General features: G+C 44.1%; 1 protein-coding gene across 5 annotated transcripts in view; it reads left to right on the top strand.

Annotated features, from left to right (window-relative positions):
- The window catches only part of SERPINB1 (serpin family B member 1), a 34,670-nt gene extending 12,636 nt beyond the window's left edge, over window positions 1–22,034 (top strand). For all 5 annotated transcript variants that reach the window (XM_033934904.1, XM_033934902.1, XM_033934901.1 and 2 more), the window contains 5 exons: window positions 1,479–1,616; window positions 2,978–3,095; window positions 8,577–8,719; window positions 17,038–17,205; window positions 21,529–22,034. In XM_033934904.1, the coding sequence (XP_033790795.1) occupies window positions 1,479–1,616; window positions 2,978–3,095; window positions 8,577–8,719; window positions 17,038–17,205; window positions 21,529–21,936 (975 nt within the window). In that variant the 3' untranslated portion in view covers window positions 21,937–22,034. The remainder of the gene's footprint in view (window positions 1–1,478; window positions 1,617–2,977; window positions 3,096–8,576; window positions 8,720–17,037; window positions 17,206–21,528) is intronic.
- The last annotated feature ends 287 nt before the right edge of the window (window positions 22,035–22,321 follow it).

Genomic DNA, 22,321 nt, shown 5'->3' with positions numbered 1-22,321 from the left:
GATCCTTTCACAGGGCTTTAAATCAGTGTGCTGACTTGCCCTGGTTCAGAACTGCATCCCTTCAACTGTTGTGTACATACAAAAAAAAATCATCATCAAAGAGCATGAAACCACAAAAAGCTTCCACCATTAGTTAGTCTTTATGCAACTGACTTAAGGAATCATTTGGGAAGCTCTCTATGGCATTATACATTTAAATAATGGTGATGATGGGCCATAGTGAAACAATAAAATTCACCAAAAAGGAATTTCACAGAAGACCAGGGAGGAGACAACACAAGAAACGAAGGCTGTGAAGATGATGATCTTGATGCAAAACATTAATTTGCATTCTTCACATAAAAAGGTGCAGATCAATCATCTAAAACAATGATATACAGTAAGGATATTGTGGTGTGGACCCAAAAGACCTTCTGGGGTCCGAACCGGTGTTGACCAAAAGGTTTAGTATGTTGTGAAGCAAACAAAGTACTGTATATGTGAGAGTGTTGCTGTATAAGCAAAGTCGCCAAGTGAATTTGGCTGCCCTGCTCCCCCCCCCCCACAAAAAAAAGAGCATCAAGTGCTATTCTGTGTTCAAGTTAGGTGCAGTTTATAGAATAATGCATAGAGATGAGATCAACACCCAACTAAAACATGGTGTAAATCCATGCACGTAAATTAGATGCGGATCCCCCAAATTCTGTAATTCTGCGCGCACCTTTGGTAATCACCCATGCTCCTCCCACAGCCAATAATTTTAAATGTTTGTAAGTACATGCCTATTATTTTTATTTCTTCTCTAAGTCATTTGTTTGTCCCATGAAGAAGGCAACTAAAGATGCCGAAACTGGGATCCTACTTGGGACCTTGTTATCTTCAGCACTGCGACTTTGTTATTTATTATTTCAATAAATAATCCCAATGGTTGAACTCTTGGGCATCTCGCTTGCCTGTTTGTTTGGTTGTCAAATAGGAGTGTAAACATTTAAAGGGCTCAATGCGTTTAAATGCAAGTTTTATAAAAATCACTTATACACTTCAGGAATTCAATTATTCACAAATCTCTAAACCACTGTTTTCCTCCCACCTCCCAGACCTCTCCACACCTTACTTTTAAAGCTTGGTAGTCTAGTGGTAAAGCGGGGCAGGAGCAATCTTGCTATGTTCTTGCCCCATGCAGAGCCGTGAACAAAAATGGCTACTGTGAGTTCCTACTGCAGTCTCGTAAGACCATGGGAACTCAGGGCAGCCATTTTTATGTTTCTTGGCTCCACATCATTCTCGGTTTGGCTGAGAACTTTTCAACAGCCTCTCGTATATCTGTCATCATCATAATGTGATAGTGAAAAAGAATAAAGGCTGCATTCTTAAGTAAAAAAGAAAGTACAAACGATTAATATTATCTTATTAAGATAAGAAAAATGAGTGCATTATTCTATATATTTTGCTACACAGTTCAGGCTAGAGACTAACAATAGTTATGGTTTTAAATTCAGACACTTCATATTGATGCTGTAGAAGGACTTCATTCAAACTTTCAGACCCTGACTTCTGACATTAACAAATCAGGAACTTCCTACACATTGAACCTTGCCAACCGCTTATATGGAGAAAAAACTTATACCTTCATTCCGGTGAGTCTGTGCACAAGTTTGTTTCAAAGGATAATAGTTTACATTGTTTGCAAAGAAGAATGTGACATAATAGACACATTTGTGTACTACAGTGTACATTGTTGGATGCACCTGTTGCTCCCAGTTCCTGACCTTGTGTCTTCTCAAAGAAGGATGGAGCTTTGCAAGAGCAGCAGAATATCTGGATGCAACTTATTAAACTGTTGAAAAACTAGTTAGGATGATTTTTTTTTTTTAAATTTGCAGCAAAAGCATTTTAAAGGTTTTATTCCCCTGCCCAAAAACAAAATATTAAAACATTTTTTTCCCTTTGTTCTTAGAATATATTTTTTTTTTAATTATTATTTTTAAGAATATTTTAACAAGATTTTTCTGTTTAGCATTTTAACAAGTGGTAACATTGCTCACTATCAGCCCCTTTTACTAAGCCAACTCAGGCAACTGTCAGTGCCATAGGCTTGTCGAGGGGCTTTTGCAAACTCACAGATGTTCATGTTGTGCATAGCCCTCATACCTGGTTTATGGTCCATTGCTCTACCAAGCTTGGTTCTTGTGAACAGGGAATATGGGAGCCAGGTATGGAGCAGGTGTTGGAGGGTTTGATATATGCCCTGCATAGGTCTCTGTATTTCAGATGGTCAGTAGTTTTGCAAATTCTTCTGCCTTCTTTCACAGAGTGTGTGTTTTTTATCTTGATCAGCAGTCCAGGCTAGAGAAAATGTCCCCATAACACACACAGGCAGCATTGTTTGTGAGATGTCTGGTTAAAGATGAAGTTACTCGGAAGCCAATTTTGCTCAGTTTGACATGTTTTCATGTCCTTTAGTCTTGTACCCAGGTTCTTCAGGGAAGGGGGTCCCACAGGGATTCTTCTGCACTTTATACCAGGTTTTTTTAGACCAGTGATGATGTTCAAGCCCCTTTTAAAGTGTTTTTCTAAAACAAGTCTTTTAAACACTTGGGCGTTTCAGGTCTTTTCCCGGTTTCTGCTATAATATAGAGTTAATACTGTGTTTCCCCGAAAATAAGACCTACCCCGAAAATAAGCCCTAGCATGATTTTCGGGGTAGGTCTTAATGTAAGCCCTACCCCAGAAAATAAGCCCTAGTCGCCGATGGCAGCAGTTCTCCCCCCGCGATCCTTCCATCTCTGCCACCCATCTGAACCCCGACCGCAAGACCAAAATACAGTACCTTATAACAAACTGCATCGTCAGCAGTACAGGCCCCATTGTGCCCATTCTTATGTGATAGATGCATGCCAATTTCCACAGCAGAAAATGGGTAGAAGAGGGCAAAATAATTAATTATACATATTTTCGCTAATATCTCTGTGTGCTTTCATTTGATTGAATATTCCAGGAATTTTTAGCGTCCTTAAAGAAATTATATGGAGCAGAGTTGTCAACCGTTGATTTTTTAGCTCATTCAGGAGATGCACGCCAACAGATTAATGAATGGGTAGAAGAACAGACAAAAGGTGAGAAGATATTGTAATCTTTAGTTCAGTGTCTGGAATGTTCATCCAGATAATGTTTAAATGCCATATATATTGAGAACTGTATAAATTTGGCTTGCTTTGTAAAGTTCTAGACCTCATAGTCATATAGAAAGGGCTGGCTCAACTTGGTAAGTGCAGTATACCTGGCAGAGAGCACCAGTGTTTGGGGGACATCAAAAGCTGCTATGACCGCTCTTGCCTGTTGCACTAGCCTGAGCCTTTATCCTACGTGTTCTCAAAAGCCCTGATGGTTCTGCCCCCCTCTGTGCATTTTGTATGTGTCAGAGAAGGCAGAACCCGCAGGGCTTTTTGTGAGCACGTGGGCTCAAAGGCTCCTCCAGGGCTTATTACTGGTGTTTCATTCATTGCTAAGGACTCGGAGGCACAGAAGTGATAGCAGAAGGGAGGAAGAAGGTAGGTTTGAGGGGAAATGTTGGACTGGAGGAGAGTGGGAAAGAGAGGAAGGAACTAAGGAAGTGGAAAGAGAGAGTTTATTATACTGGACTATTGGGTGAAAGGGGAGGGGAAAAAAGGGTGATACTGGATGTGGGGGAGACAGTAGGTAAGCCTAGACAAGTGAGAGGGGGAGATGAGAGTAATAATAATAGTTTATTTTTGTATACCGCCACACCATCAGTGCTTGGCGGTTTAGGTCTAAGCTAGTGGTCTCAAACTCACAGCCTGCCAGGTACTATTTTGAGGCCCTCGGTATGTTTATCATAATCACAAAAGTAAAATAAAACAGTTTCTTGATCATATGTCTCTTTAGCTATAAATGACAATATTATTATTAAGACTTAGCCAAAAGGAAAGATTTATTATTTATAAAGAGTTTTACCTCATGCAAAATTGTCATTTCTTTAATTTATTTATTTATTTTTATTTTATTTATTTATTTAGATTTATATCCCGTTCTCCCAGTAGCTCAGAACGGTCTACAAGTAAACATACACAGTAGAAGTAATTAGGCAAATAAGATGTACAATAGGTTTAGGTGCTTGGACATACAAAATTGTGCAGTATTTATCAGGGTACAAACAATTTTTCAGACATATTAAGACATTATTTTTTTCTGAGGCCCTCCAAGTACCTACAAATCCAAAATGTGGCCCTGCAAAGGGTTTGAGTTTGAGACCACTGCTCTAAGCGGAGTGCACGAGCAATTGTTCATACATTTTACACGCTCACTCACAAAAATGCTGACCTGATCTAACTTTCAAACAAAATTAAACTATCAAAAATTAATTAAACTAAAACATTTGTGTGTGTGTGTGTGTGTGTACCGTGTTTCCCTGAAAATAAGACAGTGTAATATTAATTTTGGGTCTAAAAAATGCACTAGGGCTTACTTTCAGGGATGTGTTATGTTTTTCATTATAACAATGATTTCTCCCTTCCTCTCCTCCACTCCAATTCCTCCTCTTTCTTCCCCCCCATGTGCAGTATCTTTCCTCCGCTTTCACCCATCCTCTTGTGCAGCATCTTCCTATACCTCCCTCCCATCCCCCTGTGCAGCAGAACTCCACCGACCCTCCCACCATGAGACTGATATACCTTCGCTCCGAGGCCTCCTAAAGCAACAGGAGTGGGTGTTGCTGAATCAACGAGTTCAATTTTTTCAACAAATCAGGCAGCACTACTGTCAAGGATGAAGTCAGGGAGTGTCGTGTACATTTAGGGGGAGGGGGCAGGAGCTTCAGGGGTCGATCTTAACTAGGGCTTATTTTTGGGGTAGGGCTTATATTAGGAGCATCTTTAAAAATCACGTTGTGGCTTATTTTCGGGATAGGTCTTATTTTCAGGGAAACAGGGTAGCAACTGGTGTTTTTTAGAACTTGTCGCTCACATGAAAAAAAATTGCACACACTCGGCCACTCCTTAGAGCATTGACCAGGGGTGAGGAGAGAGAGATGGGATGATACTGGATGAATGGGCAAGTAGGTGGGTGGATGGATGGGTGGGGACTAGAGAGAAGAGGCAGTGTTGATTGTGGAAGAAGGGGGAAGAGAAAAAGGAGAGACTGGATGGAGGGGAAGCACTATTCCCTCTGAGTTGATTGGGTGTCCTCCAACTGCATTGCTGCCAGTGGGGAATGGCGCTTCAGTATTGAGTTTTTCAATCACTACGGGCAGGACTCTCGCTCAGTTTAGAAGGAACAGTGAGGGGGAGGGGAGAAAGAAAAAGGGAAGGTATAGGTTGCAGGGAGGCACCAGAAACCCTAGCGTTGGCCCTGCATACAGACTACCCAATACTGATGATGTCATCAGTAATGCAGCAGAGTGAATTCATGGGCGGAGAAGGCCAAAACAGCCTGTTAAGAGTGCTGCCGGCCCGACGCTGCTTAGGGAGGTATGTAGGGCTCTCTTGCGGTCGGCGGGGTTCGGATGGGAGGGAAGGATGGGGATTTGGCTGCATGGCGGGTGCTCTGGGGGGGTGCTCACTCAAGAGTTCTGCTGCACAAAGGATGGGAGGGAGGGAAGAGAAGCTGGGCAAGGGTCCTACTGCACGAGGGATGGGAGGGAGGAAAGGAAAGATGCTGCACATTTAGGGGAGAGAAAGGAAAGAGGAAGAATTGGGGTGAAGGAGAGGAAGGGAGAGATGATTATATACATACCCCAAAAATAAGACCTAGTGCGTCTTTTGGCCTAAAATTAATATGACACTGTCTTATTTTCGGGGAAACACAGTAGTACCACCCTAAAAATAAAAAAAGACAAAGGAAAGTGTCACAGTCTGTTACACTTTAAAAAGTCCCACTTATGTCAAATAATGTATTTGTTCATTTTAGCAGCTCCTAGCTGGAACCTTCCACCCTCATGAACAAATCTACCCTGCTCCTCTAAGACACATAAAAATAGCATATATGTATATCTATTTATTTATTTATATACATATATGCGCACAGGTTTTAGAAAGAACTATTCTCCACATACTTTCCCCACTTGTTGGTAGATTTTCACATGCTGCTTCCTTATGCAGCTGAAGTTATGTTCGATCTGCTGCTAAGTGTGACATAAGGCAGAACCACGACATGTCGAAGAGATCCAAACCTATTGAGTCCTCAACTCAAGTAGCCCACATGGCTGTCACACCTATGAAAACAGAGTTAATGTGAATCTGATCTTCTCCAGTGCCTAAAAGCATTTCTTACAGATTGGTGATCAGCAACTATTCTTTTAATTTATTACAAACCACATTGGAACGCCATCATGTGGTTAGCTGTGGTATAGTATCAAGTCAATTAATGATGATGACGATGAATAGTTAGAACAATGTGAATGGAAGATTCAGCACTGTTTGTATACCAACAAACAGCAGAATTTGTCCTTTCAGTGTGAAGCAGTGGTTAGCGCTGAGGTGGGTTAAAACCCTGCACTGCTCCCTGTGACCTTGGGCAAATCACTTAATCCTCCACTGCCCTAGGTACATTAGACAGATTGTGAGTCTACTGGGACAGATAGGGAAAATACTTGAAGTACCTGTATGTAAACTGCTTTGAGTGTGGTTGCAAAACTACAAGAAGGCAGTATACAATTCCAATCCCTTACCCCTTTCCCTTTTGTAAGATTCCACCAAAATTTCTGTCTATTGCTGAAGCAGAAGATGTTTGCTGAAACAATGCAGCTATGTTGGGTTTTATGGGTTTTTAATTAAATTTTATTTTTCTACCTTATTCTCTTTACTTGAGTAGTGGCTAGTAAGCCTTGAAAGAGAAGGTTTGACATGGCTCTGTGTTTTAATTTATTGACGTATATTTGATTATATATTTTATATAATAAAAAAGACAACAGATAAATTTAGTTTTCTTCAGTTACTTTTAATTTTCCGTTTTAATACAAAACAGAAGAAATTCCTTGCTGAACAAAAACCTGTCTATGTTCAGCCCGCAGCAGTCGGCATTTCTGTACATGTTGAAGGTCATGGGCAGAATTGCAAGAAATCCTAGATCAGGGCTGCCCAAGTCCGGTCCTCGAGATCTACTGGCAGGCCAGGTTTTCAGGATATCCACAGTGAATATGCATGAGAGATATTTGCATTCCAAGAAGGCAGTGCAGGCAAATCTCTCTCATGCATATTCATTGTGGATATCCTGAAAACCTGGTCTGCCAGTAGCTCTTGAGGACCGGACTTGGGGAGCCCTGTCCTAGATAGTCAATCCTGGACCATATGTGGGCTAATTTTGTTCTATTCTAGCAGCCTGGTCTTACGCAGTCAGAGTCAGTACTATTCAGCCGACTCTAGTCACCCTCCCCCTCCTTCAGGAACCTGAGATAGGTCTCTTCCAGGCCTACTTTTGTGGATCCCTGGTGGTCTAGGGCAGGGGTGTCAAAGTCCCTCCTCGAGGGCCGCAATCCAGTTGGGTTTTCAGGATTTCCCCAATTAATATGCATGAGATCTATTTGCATGCAGTGCTTTCATTGTATGCTAATAGATCTCATGCATATTCATTGGGGAAATCCTGAAAACCCGACTGGATTGTGGCCCTCGAGGAAGGACTTTGACACCCATAGTCTAGGGGGAAATAAGAAGGAGCAGTGCCCCCTCTTACTTCTGCCTGCCATGATCTGCTCATCTAAATAGTACTGGCTAGTCACCGCTCTGCCCAAACTTTGGGCCCATTCTGCCCCTACCCTTGCTGATTAGAGGATGGTCAGTTAGCAGGAATATTCAGCTACAGTGTCTAGTTAAGTGCTGCTGAATCTCCCTGTTTAGCCCCAGTCAGTTGACTTAAATGGCCAGGAGCCTCTCCTAGCTGTTTAAATTGTTTTGAATATTTGCTCCTTCATTTTTAATGCTAACATTACCTCCGTTTCTGGCAGTATTCAAATCTAGACTAAAAGCCTACTTTTTTTGAGGCTCTCTCGCTTTTTTTGAGGCCTCTCACTCACTTGTAACCCATGTCTGTTTTATCATTCCCTTTTTCAGAAATTCCTTAACCCCTATTTGTCATGTCTGTTTTAATTATATTGTAAGCTCTGTCGAGCAGGGATTGCCTCTTAATTAACGTACAGCACTGCATACATCTGGCAGTGCTATAGAAATGATGAGTAGTGGAAGCAGTAGCACCTGGTGTGAAAAAAAAATCTAAAAATTCTCAGAGACTTAAGTATCAGGCTTTTATTTCTAGATGTAAACTAGAACCTGGTCATCATTTCTTGCCTAGAGAGGTAATGTTTCTGGATGTGCTGGATTATGAGGCTTGCGCTGTGAATGAAATGGCAGTAAATGTATTATTATTTCTTAGGCCTTATTTAATTTATTTGAAGAAACAGATTAACTGAATGTAACTGAATACAGTATAAGCAATTTGCAATTATAGTGACAGTGTGATCTTAGTAGCATGCTACAATGTCGGCACAGAGCAGAATTAGAAAAAATTAAAACTTGGAATAGGTACATTACATCATATTGTTATTGCTCTGCTGCAGTGTTTCTTTGTAACTATAAATTTTCTTCCAGGTAAAATCCTTGATCTTTTGGCTGAAGGGACTGTTAACAGCACCACCAAACTTGTGTTGGTGAATGCCATTTACTTTAAGGGCAGCTGGGCTCAGAAATTCAAAGAAGAGGACACTGTAGAAATGCCATTCAAGATAACAAAGGTAATAACACAAGGAAGTGGGAATAAAGAGAGGTACTGATATACACTTTTCCTTCCGTATTCGCGGGGGAATGCGGGCAGAACATAGCCGTGAATACTGAAAAACCGCAAATTTTTCAGTAAAATAGACCTGAAAAAGATAATAAACCGTGAATAACCCGACCTGCGATTTGCTCCCTACAATGCTGGGAACAGCGATTTCCTTCAGGAACCACCGAGAGCAGCGATTTCTTCCAGGAACCACTGGGAGCGGCGATTTCCAATGTGAAATGCCAGATTCAGTGACAAAAATTAGGGGGGCGGAGTCAGCAGTCGAAAAATCGCGAATAAGCGAATCCGCAGATACGGAAACTGCGAATATGGAGGGAGAAGTGTACTGCCTTTCTGTGGTATAACCAAAGCGGGGAGTGTGTGGTGCAGTGGTTAGAACTACATCCTCAACTTCCTGAGGTGGTGGGTTCAAATTCCCTCATTGCCCCAGGTACACTAGATAAGAGTTTGAGCCCGCCGGGACAGATAGAGAAATATGATAAAGTACCTGAATGTAAAAAACAACTTAGAATATAAGTGGTATAAAAATAATAATTATATGTAGGTAGTTTTAGGGGCTCAGAACAGTTAGTAGAAGAGTATTTTTTTTTATGTGGGATGGATCGCAGGATACTGGGATATTGGGGGAGGAGAGTAAGTTTTTGGGAGTTGTATCGGAGGCAGTTTTTGGGGGTGGCAAGGCAGTTGGGAGAGAAATCTAAGGGGGAGGGGCAGTTTGTGCAGGCGTTATTTTTAGGAATGAGGTAGTTTGGGCAAAGAATAGGGAGAGGCAGTTAGAAAGGAGAAATTCTCTAACTGCTGTTTCACTGAATGTAATTATCTGTGCTAAACAAGCTGGAACTCTTCCCATGGAAATGAAAGGGTATTTGGTGGGAGGAGCTTATTTCTCTGGAGCTCTTAGTCTGATTTGGCCCATTTTTTAAACTCAGTTCTATATAACTGGGGGCAGTTCTATAACTGCACTTCCAATTAGGCACGCCAGTGTTATCTCTTGAGTGCCAATTCTGTAACAGCATCTGTGTGCCAAGCAGTTATGTGCTATAACACTTAGGCGCGACATTTATAGCATAGTGCCTAGTGCATTATGGTGCTGAACTGCCAATTTTGGCATCTCTGACATGAGTACCGTATGTGTAAAACGCGCTCACGGGTATAGCGCGCGGGAAACCGACATATATGTAAAAAAAATTTTATATACCGCGTATACCGCGCATGCTGCCCCAACTCTCCCGTCGCCGCCCGACTCTCCTTTCGCCCGCCCCGACTCTCCTCTCTCCCTTGAAGTCCTGTCCCCACCCTGAAAGCCTGATGCCCCCCCGACGTCCGATTCACCCCCCCCGCAGGACCGCTCGCACCCCCACCCCAAAGGACCGCTCGCACGCACCCACACCCCCACCCCGAAGGACCGCTCGCACCCCCCACAGCCTCCTGACCCCCCCCCACCCCTCATCATGTAGAAGCTCCTACCGGTGTCCTGCTGCTTCCTCTTGGTGGTCCCGGCCCTTCTGTGAGCCCTGCGTCTGCGCTGCTTCGTCTTCCGGCGATCCCACCCTTTCTCTGACATCAGAGAAAAGGCGGGACCGCTGGAAGACGAAGCAGCGCAGACGCAGGGCTTACAGAAGGGCCGGGACCGCCAAGAGAAAGCAGTAGGACACCGGTAGGAGCTTCTACGTGATGAGGGGGGGGGGTCGGGAGGCTGTGGGGGGGAGAGCGGTCCTTCAGGGTGCGGGTGCGGGTGGGAGTGCGTGCGAGCGGTCCTTTGGGGTGGGGGTGCGTGTGCGTGTGAGCAGTCTTTCGGGGTGGGGGTGTGAGCGGTCCTGCGGGGGGGTGATTCGGACATCGGGGGGGGGAACTATGTAAAAAAAAATTTGTAAAACGCGCTCACGCGTATAACACGCAAGGTTATGCACGGTTTGTAAAAACCGTGTTTAACGCACGCGTTATATGCGTGAAAATACGGTAAGTGGTGAATAAATAAAGGCGCCAAGTTATAGAATTGCCCTTCATGTGTCTTTACCAGTTTTTCCTACATTCCTAGTGTCATCCTGTTCGATTAATTTTCCTGTGCTACACAGCTGGAACTCCTCCCATAGCAATGCATAGGGCCTTGTTGGGAAGCTTGTTTTCTTCCTTGTTGGGAAGCTTTTTTTCTCTGGCACCCCCAACGGCCCATTTTCAAACTCGTGCCTTTTTAACGCTTTTTCCTTCAAGCAAAGTTTTGTCCCATTCCGTCAGATATTCAGAGTCATTTTACCCTCAGACAGACAGCTTCTTTTATACAAGTCTTCTAGCTTCTATTGGCTTGAAGTGAATAATGAGCCGTAAATAACAATTATGCTTTAAAATTTGCAGAACCTTAAAAATTGTGGTCAAGAGTTTAATCTGGGCCCTGTCCCTTATAGGCAGCCAATGCAATTGAGCCAACAGAGGACCTGCCCTTTCCCAGCAATGCTTACCCAACAAAGCTCTAGCAGCAGTATTCTGGAAGACTTGTAATTTCTTAAGCAGAATCACAGGCAAATCATTACAATAATTCAAAATACTTAACATAAATAACTGTTGTCAGAGCTTTCTTCTCTAAAAATGATTAGGCAATTGAGACCGGATCTTTCACAATAACATCTTATCCTAACATAGCTCCCACTACCCGTATAGACAGCTGCCGCTCTAATTTTTGGCTGAACATAGAAAATGTACTCGGATCAGAGGGAGAGATCGCCAACCCAAACGCGTAGCTTTACTAACATTAACCAGAAACCCATGCTTCTTCAAAACTATATATCCCACAGCTTATATAAATAGCAAATTTCTAAAATTCCTGTTTACACCTGTCAGCCATTTAAATGTATTAAATGACCTCCTTAATCACAAACTATGGATCCCGTTATCTTCATTCTAGGGATACTTTTGCTTTTTCACTTTTAACAGCAGACTTGTCAACCTTCAGTAAATTCACTGACAGCATCAAAGATGAGCAGAAATATCATGTTCATAAAATGACGTCAGTTCCAGGTATCTCAGTAAAAACAATAAGCACAATGGGGAAGCAATGGTGCCAGGCTTTATTTATTTATTTATTGGTATATATTAATTGCCATTATAATAAGATTTTCTACTACCGTATTTCTCTGAAAATAAGACAGTGTCTTATATTAATTTTGGGTACAAAAAATGCATTAGAGCTTATTTTCGGGGGATGTCTTTTTTTCATGTTCAACAATCATCTCTCCCTTCTCCTCCATCCCAATTCTTCCTCTTTCCTTCATCTTTCCTCCCCTGTCACCCATTCCCTTGTGCAGCATATGTTTATCCATCCCTCCCAGCCCCTTGTGGAACAGAACCCCACTGACCCTCCCACCATGAGACTGACATACCTCCGCTCCAAGGCCTCCAAAAACAGCAGCGACGGCAGCTGTTTTGGGAGGACTAGGAGCGGAGGTATGTCAGGTCTTACCAGGGTGGGGATTGCTGGATTGAAGAGTCTGATTTTTTTTTGGCAAATCGGACAGCACTAGTGTTGGGGATGGAGTCGGGGATATTTGGGGAGGGGGGGCTTCGGGGGTGGATCTTAACTAGGGCTTATTTTGGGGGTAGGGCTTAAATTAGGAGCATCTTTAAAAATCATGCTAGTGCTTATTTTTGGGATAGATCTTATTTTTGGGGACAGGGTACTAATCATTTCTAAAGTGCTGCCCTAATGTCTCCAATGCCATGGATTGAGGCTCTGCATAGCCCCTGCATTCAGAAGTCGGGGGATAGATCTACATCTAAGCCACTACATATGTTTCTGGGACACTGGAGATAATTCTAGAAAGGGCGCTAAAAATTAGGTGCCCCAAATCTAGTTGATCAGGTGATACCATGTACCCTTGATCTGTGACAGGTATACAGTGTTGCCCCGCGAATTCGCGAATCGCAGACTCACTAATTCGCGGTATTCTTCGACCGCCTCTTCCTGTACTAAATTCAAGCTACATCAATCGGGAGCTGCATGTCAAAGCAGCTCCTGATTGGTGTAGCTTGACTTTAGCAACAGGAAGAGGCGGTCGGAGCATACCACGAGTGATTTTTGCACCCGTCGGCACCCCAGCTGCTCTCTCCTGCCTATAAAAATTATATTCGCAGTTTTTCAAAATTTGTGGAGGTTCCTGGAACAGAACCCCCATGAATTTTGGGGGAGTTCTGTATATGGGCATGCCTAAATGCAGTAACTAGGCCTCTAATAGTGTTCAATATAGCATGCACCATAATAGTATCAACTTCCACGAGCTGCCCATGCCGCTCCCGTCTGAATGTCTGTTTTGTAGTTATGCACTAGAACACTGAGGCGCCTAACTGCCATTTGAGTGGTAAAGGTTAGACACCTAATGCTTAAATTTTGGTGCACTATATAGAATGAGGGGGGACCGTGTTAACCCTCCCACACCTCTTGGGCCTTTTTTGCAGCGCAGTGGGAAGCAAGAGCAGTCACTGACTTCCTACTACTACATATGACTAGCAGCGCTATAGAAATGATAAGTAATAGCAGGGCTGGATTTATCAATAAGCCCAGTAGGCACATGTCTAGGGCCCGAAACTGTGAGGGGTGCCCGCTGAAGGAGGATGACTCACCTTGCAATGTTTTTAAAACAGCAATGGCCTCCTCCTGGCATCAACAGCAATGCCCCCCCCCCCTGCATCAACGGCAACAGGCTTCCCCCAGCTCCCCCAGCTGGCTCTGTTACAGGAAGGTCCCGCGATGACTGCATCTGCCATCACTTCTTCCGGAGCAAGTGATGTCAGAGGGGGATGAACCAGCAGACACAGTCATTGCATGACCTTCCTGTAACAGAGCCAGTCACATTGCCATCGATACGGGTGCGGGGGGGGGGGGGCATTGCTGTTGATGCGGGGGCGGGGGGCCGTTGCTGCGGATGGGGGGAGGTAATCCGTTGCTGTCAGCTGTTCCAATTCTGCTTTCGGGCTGCCTTTTGCAAACGAGCTCAGAGGGCAGAGCCGGCAGCTGCAATTTTTGGAGGGGGAAAGAGAAAGGAGCAAGGAAGGGTGGTGGAGGGAGAGAAAGGGGGCAGGGTGTTATGGAAGGATTGTGAGGATGGTATGGAAGGGTGGTGGAGGGAAAAGAAAGGGGCAGGGTGGTATGGAAGGGTTGTGAGAAGGATGGTATGGAAGGGTGGTGGAGAGAGAGAAAGGGGGCAGATGCTGATGGAATTGGTGTGTAAGGAAAGGGGAGAGAGACATAAGGGGGAAGGATACTGGATGCAGTTGGGCTGGAGGGAAAGAAAGGGGGCAGATGCTGATGGAAGTGGGGGGAAGGGAGAAGAGTGAAATGCCAGACCATGGTGGTGTTGAAGAGGGAAGGAGAGGAGAGAGATGCCAGACCATTGGAAGAAGGAAGGGAAGAAGATGGATGCCACACAAATGGGGGGTGGGGGGGGACAGATGGAAGGGAAAGGCAGACAATTGCTGAAAGAGGCATAGAAAGAGAGCAGATGCCATATGGAAGAGGCAGAGAGAGGGCAGACAGTGGATGGAAGGAAGAGAATGATGAGAAAATGAGGAAAGCAGAAACCAGACAACAATTTCTATTTGTTTTATTTATTTATTTTTGCTTTAGGATAGGGTATTATTGTAGCTATGTTGATAATCATTTATTAATAGAAAATGGAAATAAGATGATACTGTTTATTGAACTAATTTTAATACATTTTTTACTAATTCAGAGACCATAACTCCTTTCCTCAGATCAGGACAGGGATACTGTAACAGCAGTATAGTTTACTGATCTGAAGAAAAAGGTTTTAATCTCTGAAAGCTAAGTGAGAAATGTCTTAGTCCAATAAAATGATGGGCACTAAATTTTCTTCCCGCCATGCCCCATGCCTCCTACCCATATAAATATAAATTGGTGGGCTTCCAAAAAGCCCTGCCAGCTGAAGATCTCTTCATCTAGGAAGGAAGGGGGGATGTGTTCAGAGATGTTTGGAGGTTGCATAGAAGAAAAACTGTACACTGGCACTGGTATGGTAATCTTTGTTGTTTGTTTTGAATTTTAAAATAAAAGAAATAAAGTGGAAATAAAGAAGTAAATTAAAAAATGGGTAAATACATGGGGGCAGGGCATGGTGGGGTGGGGGCCAGGGGCCCAGTGTACTTGTGTGCCCTCGACAAATTAATCCTGCCCTGAGTAATAGTAGTACTTTTATTACATAGTGTAACTCCATGAACTCCATTTCAGATTTCTGGTTGGGTGGTTTCTGGCTTGTCTGGAAAACATTAAAGGAAAAAGTTTCCGTGGCATTTTAGAGCAGTAATCCCAAATAGGATGATGATTTAGAGCAACGCAATAACATGAGCGGAGTGGAGCACTCTGCCGAAAAGGGATTGTATGTTAAATGTGGTTGGAACATGGTTATATACAACTGTTTTACATGATCTCCTGTGGAAGCCAAGGGAAAAACGGGCCCCTTTGGGATCGTGATTGAAAGCTAAGTTCCACATTTACAATATTTATATTTATTATTTTAATATGAAAAAAAGTTTACATTGGCTTGGAGGTGGTGATCGACCAGTGAGTATAAAGACACCCACCAAGTAGACCAGCTCTTGCTGCTCTATAATGAGTCGGGTTAAGAATATCTGAGGTCTCACCACTGTTAAACTGATAAATGTGCATTAAGAAATGATGAGATGGTTACCTCCATCTTTTGTAATAATGAACAAGAGGTTGTGATTTTTGATTATTAATAATTCCACCCCACATTTTTGCAGTTTGTCATTGTCTGGAAGACAGACATGGACTTGTGGAAGGAAGAAGTATGCCTACCTAAGCTTTTCAGGATTTTATGCGTTTGGTTGAAGTACCGTATTTTCACTCAGATAACGCGCACCCGTGTAAAATGCACACACGGGTATAGCGCGCAGAAACCACGATTTTATGTACAAAAACTTTTGTATACCGCACTCACGGGTATACCGCGCATGCAGCCCGACTGTCCTTTCGCCCGCCCCGACTCTCCTCTGGCCACCCCGACTCTCCTTTCGCCCTCCCCGACTCTCCGTGCGCTGTCCCGACTCTCCGTTCACCCTCCCTGACTTTCCGTGCACTGCCCCGACTCTCCGTGCGCTGTCCCGACTCTCCGTTCACCCTCCCTGACTTTCCGTGCACTGCCCCGCCTCTCCGTGCGCTGTCCCGACTCTCCGTTCACCCGCCCTGACTTTCCGTGCACTGCCCCGACTCTCCGTGCGCTGTCCCGACTCTCCGTTCACCCGCCCTGACTTTCCGTGCACTGCCCCACCTCTCCGTGCGCTGTCCCGACTCTCCGTTCACCCACCCTGACTTTCCGTGCACTGCCCCGGTCGGGTTGGGCCCATGTGCCTCAGGCCGCGCCCCCAGGTGGGACCTAAGGCTCCAGGGCCTATTCTGATTGGCCCACGCGCCTTAGGCCCCACCAGTAGGCGGAGCTTTGGGACGGATGGGCCAATCCGGCCTCATTCCGTCGTTGGCTGCCTGCCGGACAGGCGGGTTTGGCTCCCGTCTGTCCGGCCAACTACCAAAGGTACGGGGAAGGGGGGTGGGGGTGTCGTGGGGGTCGGCTAGGGGGTCGCGGGTCGGCTGGGGGGGCGGTCGGAGGTTCTTGGGGGGGGCGGTCGTTGGAGGGAGGGGGGTTTGCGTCGAGGGCAGGAGGGCCTGGGATCCCTCCTGCCCGTAATGTAGTGCGGGGTGGGGGTAGGGGGTCGCCGTGGCCAGGAGGGTTTGGGCTCCCTCCTGGCCCGATATTGTCGGGGAGTTGGGGAGTCGGCCGGGCAAGAGGGCTTGGGCTCCCTCTTGCTCCGATCGTGGATGCGGGTGCGGGTGGGAGCGCGTGCGAGCGGTCGTTCGGGGTGGGGGTGCGAGCGGTCCTGCTGGGGGGGGTGAATCAGGCGTCGGGCGGGGTGGGAACTATGTAAAAAAATTTTGTATACCGTGCTCACGCGTATAACGCGCGAGGGGTATGCGCGGTAGGTAAAAACGCATATAACGCGCGCGTTATATGCGTGAAAATACGGTAGACCTGAAGATTCCCAGTGTGACTCAGGAAGGGATACATTTTGGAATATGAAGTCCAGCTGGGCCCAAAGTGGTGGCAATTAAATTTGTACATAAAACATTAATTGTCTGTAAAAATCTGGTTCAGTTACAGTGTATGATTAAAGTTGAGCGTTGAGTGGAATTCTGTTTTAAGCCAAGACTGTGTTTAGTCTATAAATCAATAACCCTTTTTTCACCAGAGTGAACAAAAGCCAGTGCAAATGATGTACCAAAAGAAGAAATTTGCTTTACGGCGCATTCCTGAAATACAGTGCCGTGCTCTGGAGCTTCCATATATTGAAAATGAACTTAGTATGATCATCCTACTTCCAGATCATATTAATGACAGCTCCACTGGTCTGCAAAAGGTAAGCCTAATCCTCTAATCACAGTTAAGGGCCTGTGTATTAATCAGCTTAATGGCAATGCCCGTTTTGAATGCACAATAACATGGTTGTGTGGTACAATGGTTAGAGCTACAGCCTCAGCACCCTGAGGTTGTGGGTTCAAATTTCATGCTGGCAAGTCACTTAATCCGCCATTGCTCCAGGTGCATTAGATAGTGTGAGCCTGCCAGGACAGAGAGGAAAAATGCTTGAATACCGTATTTCCACCAATTATAGGCTGCGGCTTATAGATTGTTTTTTTCAAACATAAGTACTGGGTGTGGCTTGCTTAAATGGGGTGGCCTATCTAAAGACATTTTCCTCCCCCAGTACCTTTTTAAATCCCCCTTAAATACCTCCCTCGCTGGACAGCTGCCTCCTCCAATCTTGTGGCCAGCGGTGCAGGGCAGGAGCGATCTTTTCGGTATCCAGCCTGGCCCTGCACCACTTCCTGTGTGGCTGCCATCAGTTCTCGACTGATGGCAGCCATTCAAGAAGGTACCAGGGGGAGTACAAAAAGGTACAGGGGGCCCTGCCGGAATTAAAATAAAAAAAACGCTAAAGGGGGGAGTACGGGGAGGGGGGAGAAGAACAAAAAGGTACAGAGGACCCTGTCGGGATTTTAAAAAGTAAAAAGGTATGGGGGGCTGCCCCTGCCTGCCCTGTCCCTACCTGCATTGCAGCTCTATCCCTGCCTGCTATGTCTACCTGCCTGCCCTGTCCGTGCCTGCCAGCTACTAGACCTGCCTGCCCTGTCTCGGCCTACCACTAGACCACCAGAGGGGGGACAGGGTACAGAGCCTGGCAGGGAGGGGGGGATAGGGTTCAGAGCTTGGCAAGGAGTGTGGGGTTAAGTACAGAGCCTAGCACAGAGAATTTGGTTCAGAATGGGTTTTTTCTTGTTTTCCTCCTCTAAATTTAGGGTGCGTCTTATGGAGCGAAAAATACGGTAATTTATAAAACGTTTGGGGTTTTTTCAGTGCTTGAGGTCTATTTTACGTGCAGAAAAGGCTTTCTTTAAAATAACACAGTCACATAATGCATACTTCTTTATTGGCTAGGTATTCCCCAGGAAGCCAGCTGGGAAAAAGTGGAGCATAGCTGTCATATCACACACAGGGAATAAGTCTCCTCATGACACTTACAATATAGATTTTGTGTGTACAATTTGTATATTCACAACTAAGGGCAGTTATGTATATAACTGCAAATTAGTGCCGGCTAATACAAATTATCACCTATCATTGGTTGTTAATGCCAAATAGCAACTAATTATTAAGTTACATGAATTACTGACATTATTCTATAACTTGTGCATTTAATTTTGCACACTAACAGGGAAATTCTATAACCAGTGCTTAAACTTAGGCATCAGAAGGTGCCCTACTGATGCCTATTAATTGAAAAATGCCATCAGAAACGGCAAAAAACAGCAGTGTTGAAGTGCCTACTGATGCCTAAATAAAAGGAGGCTGGCATCGCGGCTAGGTAGCCACTTTAGGCCACGAACCACCAAAATAGGCCTTGGCCAACACCGGAAGTGGCGTTAGGCGGGCTAAAGCGGCTACCTAGCCATGATTCACGGCAAGATAGGTGGCTGAAATGTAGGCCCGGAAAACCCTGGCTTACATTTCAGCCGCCTATCTATGCCACTGCGAGATCCTAAAATCAGGCTGCAGCAGCCATAAACTTATTGAGTGAACACTGACCTGGACCCCTGAGGAAAGCTTTAATCAGCTGAAACATGAACCGTGTTGGATCCTTAATCCACCATAAGTCAGTGAAGTGGAAATTGTTTTGATTTTATTATATCTTAACAAACATTTTCTCAAGGTCATTGGATTCCACAGTCTTCTGTCTCTTGTTTTGGACTTCATTTTTGACTGTGGAATATTTGGGCATCTTCTTGTTAGATTTTTGACACTGCACATCTGGTGTTTGGTACACCCAAATCCTCATCAATAATATCCTTTTTATTTGGTATGGATATACCCATCATTTGTTGCCGTCATTAAAAACATCACACATGTACTAGAACAGCTGTGCCTCACTGGGGGCTGTTTTCAAAATGATTTCCCTGTATAGAAACACAAATGACAGCATATAAAGATATTTTCTCTTCTTCCCTCAGAGATCCTCTATACTTGTCCCAAACTTTCTTGAATTCAAATACAGTCCTCCTCCACTAACAGCTGAGAGGCCAATCCCCTTATCCACAATCCTTTCTATAAAGAAATATTTCTTTAGATGACCCTCAGTCTATCCACTTTCATTTTCATCCTATGACTCCTCATTACAGAGCTTCCTTTCCACTGAAAGGAGGTCCACCTCCTGTGAATATTTGCCACTGGTATCTTCCCTTTCCTGCTTCCCCCCCCCCCCTCCCAAACTTTACATATTGAGGTCTTAACTATATCACCATATACTTTTTATGGTTAAGCCCACAGACCATTTCAGTAGTTGCCTTCTGAACTGACTTCACCCTGATTATAGGGCTCATTTTCAAAGCACTTAGACACACAAAGATGCCCAGCATCTTGGTGGCATAAGGTCCTCCTGTCATTTTTCACAATGCTCTTGTGATTTTAACAACTTTGTGCTTCATCAGCAAATTTAATCACCTCACTCATTCCTTTTTCTAGTACATTTGTAAGTAGGTTAAAAAGTAGTGGTCCCAGCACTGACGCCTGAGGAACCTCACTATTTACCTTTCTTCACCGAGAATATTGATCATTTAACCATACTCTTGTTTTCTATCTTTTTAGCCAGCTCTTAAGCCATAATAGAACACAGCCTCCTGCTCGTATTCCGTGACTATTCTCCTCAGGAATTGTTCATGAGGTACATTGTCAAATGCCTTCCGAAAATCCAGATTCATAATATCAACCAGCTCAAGAAATGTAGCAAGATTGATGAGGCAATAGTCCCCTTAATTAAATCCTTGTTGGGCCTTGTCTCATTAAACCAGGGGTCTGCAAAGTCCCTCCTCGAGGGCCGAATCCAGTCAGGTTTTCGGGATTTCCCCAATGAATATGCATGAGATCTGTGTGTATGTACTGCTTTCAATGAATATTCATTGGGGAAATCCTGAAAACCTGACTGGATTCGGCCCTCGAGGAGGGACTTTGCAGACCCCTGCATTAAACCATGCCTACAGACTGTATATGCTCACTAATTTTATTCTCTGTAATAGTTTCTACCATTTTCTCTGGTATTGATGTCAGGCTCACTAGTCTATAATTTCCTGGGTCACCTATGGAACCCTCTTTAAAAATTTGTACTATATTGACCATAAATTTAGGACAGTAGAAAAGGCTGTCCTAATTTTACCTGGGTTGTTATCTGGGTACCAGTCTGAATTGGTTGGCACCCAGATAACCTCCTGCTGCAGGGCACTACCTGACAATACCAGTATCCAGATTAGGTCCAACATTGACTGCATCTTTTACAAAGCCCCAAAGCCCTTTAAATCTCTGTGGGTTTCGGGGCTGTTAGTGCAGCGCAGCCGCGAGCGCAGCTTTGTAAAAGAGGCTGTGAATGTCTGGGTCAAATTCAGCTGGCAGTGAGGTCAGTTTATTTATAAGTCTCATATGGAACTAAGCAAAAAAAAACACAAAAACACAAAACCTTGCTTTAAAAGAGGACAGGGCAGCTGATAAGATCGAGGTGTCTTTAATATCTTATAACTTGCTTTAAACAAGTTTTCAAAAGGTGAATGTTAAATCTCTTTGACAGTTATAACACGTAATGTAATGTACAAAAGTAAAGATAGATCGAATGTAGTGGTATTAAAACGAATAACAAAAGTTCACCTCAAGAGTTATACAGGAGAAAAGGAGGAACCAAAACACAGTGCCATCTTTGTTGTGGTGTTAAAATGTTCATGTAATACTGAATGCTGCCACTTTAATGCCACTGTAGATTTCATTGTCCCCAGAAGCCTGTATTAACCGACCCACCCTGAGACATGTTCAATTAATAAAGGCTGCAGGGTTATCTACTCTACTGAACTAAGTTAGTTTTCCTGAAGTTCAGGAATCTTTCTGAAGGCCTTTCAAGAACAAAACAGAAGCTTCTTGGCTAGAATCCCTTCCCACCAGATGGATAGTGCTTAAATTTACACATATAAATTTTAATGAAAACTAATTAGCACCAATAATTTCTTTTGAAGATCCTGATTATCTGCGCAGTTTGGCTCAAAATTCCCGTGTTCTTAATTTTTGAATGTTTATTCTTTCAGTTGCTTTATCTATGAACTCAGGAATATAATGGTGCAATTCTTACCGTTGCTTGTTCTAATTCCAGCTTGAGAAGGAACTCACTCTTGAGAAGATCCAGGAATGGACACTGCCTTGCAAGATAGGCCGCCCCAGGGATGTCCATGTACGGCTCCCCAAGTTCAAGTTGGAACACAGCTATGAACTCAATGATGTTTTAACGCATCTAGGTATGGTGGACATTTTTGACAGGAGCAGGGCCAACTTATCCGGGATGTCAGGAACACGTGACCTATATTTGTCCAAAGTTGTGCACAAGTCCTTTGTGGAGGTGAATGAGGAAGGCACAGAGGCTGCTGCAGCCACTGCAGGCATTGTAGCATTCTGTATGGTCATGGAAGAAGAAGAGTTCATTGCTGACCATCCTTTCCTTTTCTTTATTCGGCACAACCCAACTAATAGCATACTTTTCTTGGGAAGATATTGCTCCCCCTAGAAAACTGTAACCAAAATACAGAAATCAGCAAATGAAAAATAAAACTTGATAATGTTCTGTATAAAAATTCATCTGATAAAAAAATTGCAGCAGAAAAACCTGATTATTAGTTTCATTTTTTTAAACTCTTAAAGAAGCACTTGTTTGACTGTCTGGCAGACTGACTTTTTTTCTTGAAGGTGTGTAGAATAATATCACCACACTATAATCTTTTCATGTGTCTTAGATATTCAGTCTTGTGCCGAGTAGACCACCAAAGATTATATCTGATTGTTGTACAGGGCCGCCATCAGAAATTTCTGGGCCCCTTACTGAGCAATCCTATTGGGCCCCCCACCGACCCCCCACTTCTTCCATGGGCCAAATACACACATACTTTTCTCTG

Source organism: Geotrypetes seraphini, chromosome 2 (assembly GCF_902459505.1).
Source record: "Geotrypetes seraphini chromosome 2, aGeoSer1.1, whole genome shotgun sequence".
NCBI lineage: Eukaryota > Metazoa > Chordata > Amphibia > Gymnophiona > Dermophiidae > Geotrypetes > Geotrypetes seraphini.
Note: the sequence above shows the minus strand (reverse complement) of the source record. Positions and strands in the feature narration are given on the sequence as shown.